Source organism: Rhea pennata, chromosome 13 (genome assembly GCF_028389875.1).
Source record: "Rhea pennata isolate bPtePen1 chromosome 13, bPtePen1.pri, whole genome shotgun sequence".
Classification (NCBI taxonomy): Eukaryota; Metazoa; Chordata; class Aves; order Rheiformes; family Rheidae; genus Rhea; species Rhea pennata.
The window spans coordinates 21,764,285-21,772,697 of NC_084675.1; the positions used below are offsets into that span (position 1 = coordinate 21,764,285).

General features: G+C 47.3%; 1 protein-coding gene across 2 annotated transcripts in view; it reads right to left on the reverse strand.

Annotated features, from left to right (window-relative positions):
* The window catches only part of KLHDC4 (kelch domain containing 4), a 29,585-nt gene extending 21,426 nt beyond the window's left edge, over positions 1 to 8,159 (reverse strand). For both annotated transcript variants that reach the window (XM_062586268.1, XM_062586267.1), the window contains exons 1-5: positions 8,015 to 8,159; positions 6,919 to 7,010; positions 5,844 to 5,922; positions 4,783 to 4,881; positions 865 to 1,001 (exon numbers count right to left, since the gene is read on the reverse strand). In XM_062586268.1, coding sequence (XP_062442252.1) covers positions 865 to 1,001; positions 4,783 to 4,881; positions 5,844 to 5,922; positions 6,919 to 7,010; positions 8,015 to 8,113 — 506 coding nt within the window. In that variant the 5' untranslated portion in view covers positions 8,114 to 8,159. The remainder of the gene's footprint in view (positions 1 to 864; positions 1,002 to 4,782; positions 4,882 to 5,843; positions 5,923 to 6,918; positions 7,011 to 8,014) is intronic.
* Positions 8,160 to 8,413: the final 254 nt, after the last annotated feature.

Genomic DNA, 8,413 nt, shown 5'->3' on the forward strand with positions numbered 1-8,413 from the left:
GCTGTCAGCTTGAGGGCAGCCTGCACTGGAGTTCCAGCCCACCCAGAGTTATCCTCTGCCTAATCCTGCAGCCGAGACAATCCCAAGGTCCAAGAGAAGGTCTATGGCAGAATTGGAACCAAAGCCACATCTCCTGCCTCTCAGTCTACCACTTGACTAACCAGATCTCTTTTCCTCTCATGCAAATATAAATGTGAGTAGCAAAGCCTAGAAGCCAAAGGTTAAGGAAATATTAGCAGAGGACTTTGGGCCAGTCCCACAAAAGACTTTTAGGCTCCTTAATTCCTGTCAAAAATCATCAGGATTTTTAGTAGCAAACTTCCTTGCTGGATATGATTTATTTGCTTGTTCATCCCAAGGAATCTTAAGGCAGCAGATGCCAATTACCAGGAGTGCCAATTACCAGTGGCTCTGTGGATAGATACTTAAAGCTCTTTTATCAAGCAGTGGTAAAAATCAGCTGAGATCCTTCAAGTTCTTATACAGCCCTGCCATGAGCCTAGACAGATGGAGCAACAAGTAAGTACTGTTTTGAAGTTGCACATCTACACTTTCCCTGGCTGAGGCAGAGACTGCCTTTCTTGATACTCTTTTCTTCAATTAGAAAACATCCAAGCATATCCATGCTCCAACTATCATTTATTAAACAGAGCAGCTTTGGCCTCATAGACTCAGAACCTGCCTCTCATTTCCACTTATTCCTGGAGGCTGTCCTCTCCATTTCTAGCATGGGCATCTCTGAGTTCAAGCGAGAGACGGGTAGACAGCTGGAAAATCACAGGATCATACAAGGAATCAAACTCAGGTCATACCAGCACAGTTCCTCATAAGGTCAATATCGTTCAATTCAGAACCATCACTTACTTGATCTGCTCCCAGGTCTTGGTAGCCAAATGCAGGACCCAGAGATCCTTGTAATGGTAAAACTGCTCCCCATTGGGAGATGCAAACTCCCCGCCAAACACCCACAGCTGCCCGCCACCTGTGGGCACCACTGCTGCCTGCCAGGACAAGAATGAAGAGCTGCATCAGGAGAGAGTTCAGGAAACAGAGACAGAAGAACTTTATCAGTCAACCGTGCAGCTGCCTCCAAATTCCAGAGAGCAGTCAAGCGGCAGCGGCTGCTGCTGCATTGCTTGGCAACGGCAGCTCTCTGGGGCTGGAGGAAGGGGAATTTTAAATGTAAAGTTACTCATTGTTTAGCCCACTTTCCCTAGAGCAAAGGAAAATTGGTTAAGGAGCTGGGTTCTTCCCAGCATCTTGAGTTCCAAGATAAATCGAACGTTTGCTGGGAAGCATCTTGAGATTTAATTTAATAGCAATATTTCAAAACCCTCTTCAGCAAAAAGGAAAGCTCTCCACAGATAAGGTTTGGGAACAGTTCACCTGTTCTTTAGTACCATAAAGAGCATCCTGCAAATGACATGCTGGTGGCTGAGGAACTCCAAGCCACACGCAGAAAAGGGGCATTTCCTGCCTCAAAGACACAAGTAATATCCCACCATAGGGCAGGCATAGTAATGGACTGGGGGGAGTTATTTGGAAAAGGATGTTAGCAGTACAAAAATTACCCTTTATACATTTGTATATACACTCTTTACATTATAAAATAACAACTGGTACAGAAATCAAGCTGTAGCACAAGTTAAAACCTGAACCTTCCCAAGGCCTGCAAAGCACTGCTTCTGAATAAATAAAACCAAACACAGAAGGAAACGTACACCATTTGGACAAAAGGAGACTGTCAATGCTTTGTCCAAGGCAAGTATCAGAGCATGTTAAAAGGGTTTGTTTTGCTTATTATTTTTGCAAGGAGCAATACCAAAATACCCAGCTGGTACAGGAGTCAAGACTGTTAAGAGGTAGGGAGAGAAGAGTAAGACTCCATTTAACTGAAATTATCTGCATAGGGACCAAGTGAAAAAAGAAACAAATCCCCCAAAAGCAATCTGAGCAAACATGTAACTTCATTCCACGTCTGAGATCTCTTGAGGTGGTTACATTATAAACAAACTCTTTCATACATGTTCTTCCAGAATTCCTGTCACACACCAAAATTGTGATAATGATCTCTTTCTTCAAAAGGGCTTCATTTCCTGCCTAATCTTGCAAACAGCAAAGGAGATCTTTAGCATCAGACACGTGTCCATGCCCTGACATAAGCCAGCCTACATATGCAAGGATTAAACACATGAGAAAACACTGGGTGTGTCTGCAAGAAGCATTTGCAGGAACATGAGATACCTAATCAAAGGAGATAGGTGTCTGATTTTCACGGGTATCTACTGCTTCAAAACTTAAATGCAAGGTACATACAACAGCCTGCTTATACTTGCATGTGACCTTTTGAAGAGCTGGCTCCAAATTCATCACATAACCAAGCCCTTTTCTCTCCTCAGACAACTGACAACACTGGGCCATGGCTATTCACACTTCAGCTCTAATTTATTGATGAAATGAAGCAGCCAGGGCAACTCAAATCACAGAGACGATTTGAGACAGAGATGAGAACTGAGATTGTAAACATGCACATACCAACACACCGACACACTTCTGTTTACCTTTGAGCTAACAAGGAACATGCATTAAAAATTGACAGTCAGAGCGAAGAAAACAAACTGGTCAGTTAATGGGACTGAACAGTCTCCTATTCAAATGTAATTAATTATTGGACAGAAAATTTACTGTTGAAGCAGAACTGCTCAGATATGTTTCTCGTTTTATTTCTGTTATAATCCAATTGCAACTCCCTAGTGCACAGCCTGCCTGCTCAGTTTAGATTTAACTGCTAGACAGCCACCTGCTGGCTACCAACACACAAACAAGTACCACTTAACTCCATGCCCACAAAGTAACCTCCTTTTCACTCAGGTAAACAAATACTCAAAGTTTTGGTCTTATGAAATTTGATCGCTGAAATCAAGAATGATTTTAAGCTCCATGAGGTATCCTAGATAATCAGTTGGAGCCTTTCAGTCCAAGGAGTCATGTGAAACTCTGAGCAAGACTGAGAACTGGCTGAAAAGCAGAGCTCAGAGGGTTGTCGTCAGTGGCATGGAGCCCAGTTGGAGGCCTGTGGCTAGTGGAGTTCCCCAGGGCTCAGTACTGGGTCCCATCCTGTTCAACTTTTTCATCAATGACCTGGATGAGGGGAGAGAGTGCCTCCTCAGCAAGTTCGCTGATGATCCCAAGCTGGGAGGAGCAGCTGACACACCTGAGGGCTGTGCTGCCATTCAGAGACCTGGACAGGCTGGAGAGTTGGGCAGAGAGGAACCTCCTGAGGTTCAACAAGGGCAAGGGCAGAGTCCTGCACCTAGGGAAAAATAACCCTAGGCACCAGTACAAGCTGGGGGCTGACCTGCTGGAGAGCAGCTCTGCAGAAAAAGACCTAGGAGTGCTGGTGGATGACAAGTTGACCATGAGCCAGCAATGTGCTCTTGTGGCCAGGATTGCCAATGGTCTCCTAGGGTGCATTAGGAAGACTGTTGCCAGCAGGTCGAGGGAGGTGATCCTGCCCCTCTACTCAGCCCTGGGGAGGCCTCATCGTGAGTACTGCATCCAGTTGTGGGCTCCCCAGTACAAGACAGACATGGAGCTACTGGAGAGAGTCCTGCGCAGGGCTACAAACATGATTAGAGGGCTGGAGCATCTGCCCTGTGAGGAACGGCTGCGAGAGCTGGGCTTGTTTACCCTGGGGAAAAGAAGACTGAGGGGGGATCTTATCAATGTGGATAAGTACCTGAAGGGAGGGTGTCAAGGGGATGAGGACAAACTCTTTTCAGTTGTCCCGTGTGACAGGACAAGGGGCAATGGGCAGGAATTGAAGCACAGGAAGTTCTGCCTGAACGTGAGGGGGAAATTTCTTCCCTGTGAGAGTGACGGAGCACTGGACCAGGTTGCCCAGAGAGGCTGTGGAGTCTCCTTCTCTGGAGACATGCAAGGCTCGCCTGGACGCAATCCTGTCTAACATGCTCTCAGTGACCCTGCTGAGCAGGGAGGTTGGACTAGATGATCTCCAGAGGTCCCTTCCAACCTTACTGATTCTATGACTAGCATTTAGTTGCAGTGTAACAAGGGTAGATGAACCTTCCCAGACTACTGGCTCTCACTAGGAACATCTAAAGAGCTTTGGCCATGAGTAAGATAATAACATTCACACCTTGCATGGCAGCTTTTGACATGTACAGGTCACACAGTCACTTGATATGACAGGTATGATAATCCATCAGACAGTTGGCAGAGGCCAAAGACCTACAAAAAATAAAACTCCCCAGTTCACATCCTGGCACACACACATTCACATAGTATAAACAAAAACAAATCTTTCATCACCACAGCCAGACACTTTAATGATAGAGAAACCACTGCAGTGATTTCCAGATGTATGTCATCAGGTGCTGTATCACAGAGAACATTTAGACAACTTCATCCACTGCCTTGGTGGACATAGAAGAAAAACAGCAGCAACAGTACATCTTTGAAAGAGGACGTTTCCTGCCATGAGTTCTGTCTGAATCCTGCCAAATCCCACCTACAACAACCCCAAATCCTGATTCTACCACTTAATACTTCCAGAGGCCGCTCAGTAATCAGAGAGCACAAGCACCTTCGACAGGTTTTTCCAGACCTACTCAGCGCAAGAGGTGTGGCGACACTTTTGGTAACCCATGAAAAGGAGGATGCAGAGAAGTCAGATACTCTTGGAAGCAAGTGCAACTTCCATCCATCCTCAGGGGAGCGTCAGAACAATTCCAAGTGCTGTTCCGTCACCCTGAACTTTACCTGGTGAGCACATCGCCTAGGAGGTGGGTTGGGGATCTCTACTTTAGTCCAGCTGTTCTTCCGGATGTTGTAAACATACAGTTCATTATACAGGTATGTCTGTTAGAAAAGAAAGGAAAATATGGATCACTAGAGCTCTCCATTCAACAGGATCAGTCTAACCAACCACAGGCCCCTCTGAAGGTTACCTGTGTATTAGAGGAGAAGATACACAGCACCAGCTCTGCAAAGTGGAAGTTCAACTGCCTCTATAAGGCAGGGAAGGAGGACACCAACCTCCCCCACTAAATCAGGAGTCAGAAACTTTCCTAGCATGAATCACGGATTAGACTGTCCTCTCCCAAATCTGAGGTAAAATCCAAGCCAGCCTGAGATATGAGGACTTGGGAAGTTGGAGCTTAACACGAAGCACAATTTAAAGCTGTCCAGAGTGCCGCTCAACTCCAGAGATGGGAACAGCTTAAGGTAATGAAGCAAGCAGAATTCATTCAGCGTATCACGAGGCAATCTTAAATATAGGGCCAAATATCTTTATCAGTCTTCAGTTTTCAGGCTAGAATATGCACAACTTCTCAGAGTTAGAAAGACCAGTTTGTTACCAGTTTGTTTCCAGAAGCAAAATAAACACTTGTAACTTGCAAAAATTTAGGAACATGAGCACCTGCTTTGCTACCATACACACCGCCAGGGCAACCAATGCCCTGCCAGTTGCAAAACTGCAGAAGTAGCTTATTTTCAGAGGGAGAAGATAGAGATCCTTCAATAGTTATCAGAGATGAGGGGCAGATACGGCTACTATTAAGTCTGGAAAAATTACGTAGCCCTGAAATATTGATGCCGAGACAATCACTCTGACTCCTTAATAGGTTCTAGCATGTCTCCTTCCTGCCAACTGTTCAGGCAGGAGACAGTATCACTGCAGAATTAAAAGGCTATTTTGCTCTCATTCAGAGACAAATACATATTTTATGACTGGTGCTTTGAATTTTCGCTTCAAATGAGACTCATGCAAATTACAATAAAAGGGGGTCAGAATAAAGAAAAATGGAAGTATACATTACTTTTTGGCCATTGAAATATTCACCTCCAAAAAGGATCAACTCATCTTTCTCAGGGTGAGCAGAAAGGGAGCCATTCAGCCTGCAAAAGAAAGAGAGATGGGCCAAGACGAGCAAGTGTTAACAATCTTGTAAAACTCAGGAGCTTGCAGCCTTAAATGCAGCTAGTGCTAGCGCCTCTGCTTTCTAGCCTCAAGGGTCTCTCCATCAGCTGCACAGTTATTTAGGCTATGATATTCACCCCAGGGCTAAAAACTTCCCAAAGAAATTAACTTCTTTAAAACTTCCAGCAAGATTAATTTGACATCGTCTGAAATCTTATCCTATTTTTGGAGCACACGTTATACTGCCATTTAACATGCCTTTTGACGTGAGCTCTTGAATTTTAATGCTGGCGTGTCAGGAACAAAAATTAGTTTTATGAGGACACATAGCTAGGGGTAGAACTGGGCTGTCTCAGAACAACTTATCTGCGTCATCCTGCTGTAGACACCACTGCTCACCACTCATCTACAGATCACCAAAGTGCTTTGCACCATGTGGGGACAGATCCCTACCACCTGAGGGCAAGGCAGCAACTGACCATTGTAACATGCTCAAGATGGACAGTAGTGTACTGACCTGTACCTACACAGGTATCACAGAGAAGGGCTTAAAGTAAGTCACAGCAACCAGAAATATACAGGCCACCAGTATGTGGACCTTGGCCTATGCTTGATTAAATGTCTTGTATCTCAGGACACATCTTTTTGGCCCTCGAACTCCTCCGGCTTTCTAGCGCAAATCCAAAAGTTCCTCTTAACCTTTATTCTTCTCAAAGCCCTAAAATCTAACTCTGCTTTGCTCCTTTTTAGTGGGGTGATGTGATGTGAACAAGGGGATTTGAAGGTGTGAAATGCTTTTAGTATCTTTCTTAACCCAGAGACTCAGTTTACCAGATATTTTATGAAGCCAGAAATCAATCCAGCCAGATATTATACCTTCCATTTTCAGGAAATAACTTCATACATAGAAGTTTCATTAACAGCACTAGCAACAGCTATATGAATTATGCCCAAAGTCTCATACAATCTCTTACCTGGGTGAAGGGGGTGGGCAGGACGTCTCAATTACTTGGGTCTTTTTAGCATCTAAACTCTGGAATTCTGCTATCAGGGCTTCAAGATCCTCCTGGAAATAAAAAGCCAGATATGAATTTCTTGACATGCACAGAGTCACCTGCACATCTCTGAAACAAGCATTCACCCTCACAATTTCCCCTTTAGAAAAAAAAAGTAAATTGACTGCTTAGATTCACTTCATTCAACTACAAGAAACGGACACCAAGCACTTCCACATATGCTTTAGAGGCCGGTCTCCCACTGACAAGTGCTTAGAAGAGTTCCAAGAGGATGGTAGGCATAGTGCATTTGGCATGCCCTTGCTACTCCTGCAGCAGAAGCACAGCACTATCAGCAAGTATAGAGCTATCACTTAACACCCTATAAAATTACAAAGAGCTGTATGCTATGATCTAACCAGTCCTCTTCTCTGCCGGTGAAAACAGAAAGGGGAAAACTTCCCTATTCCCAATTCATACTTTAGTTGGAGAGAAAACTGTATGTATTGTTTTAATTCCCTTTCAACTTCTGTAAATTAAACTAAAACCCTTCTCTAAACCCTCTGTTGCAACGGCACAGGAAGGTTTGCAGCTAGGGGGAGTTCCTGCTCTCCTGATGCGAGGTCTCTCCTGCAACCCCAGGACCAAGACCTGCGCTCCCTTAACCTCCCTTGCAGCAGTCGGATCTCTGGTCACAGCAGAGATTGCCCCAACCTGGGCACCGGTTCTCCCTGCGGCCGGGAGCTGTGCGTTACTGCTGGCAGCACCGCGCTTCCCCCACCGCCTGCGGGCAAAGGCAATGCAAGGTCCAGCTTGAGCACGGCAGAGAGAAGCGTTTTCATTTCCTCGTGAAACAGGCCGAAAAGGGCGACGGGGGTGGCTGGACAGACCGATTCTCGTACTGCATTTTCCTGTTCTCCCGCCACAGGCTGCTCCCTGTGCCCACTGAAGTGGGAAAACCCTCCCTGCCTCAGGCGCCGCCACCTGCGGGGTTTCACCCCCCCTCCACGAGCAGGCAGCGGGTCGCATAACTCCCTCGCTGCCGCTCAGCCTCCCGCCTCTGCCCGCGCCTCACCTCCTCCTTCCTGGCCCGGCGGGACACCTTCCTCTCCATCTTGGCCGCCGTCTTCTCAGCCCCTTTCCCCTTCTTCTCGCGCTTCCCCTTCTTCCCCATGGCCGGCGGCGGCGGCAGGCCGCTCCCCGGCCGCCCGCCTCGGCTCGGCGCGGCTCGGCGCTCGCAGGCCGCGGGCCGCCTCCCGCCGCCGCCGCGGGGGCCCTCTGCAGGCGCGGCGGGCTCCGCGCTCCGGCGCGGGCTCCCTCAGCGCCCCGCGGGGGCAGCGCCCGCCCCCCGGCGCCGCCAGCCGCCCCGCTCCTGCCCCCGGGGAGCCGACGGGAGCCCTCAGCCCGGCTCCGCATTCCGCCCCCCTCTGAGGCCGGACCCCCTTTTGCCTCGTGTTCCTGCGTGTCCCCCTCC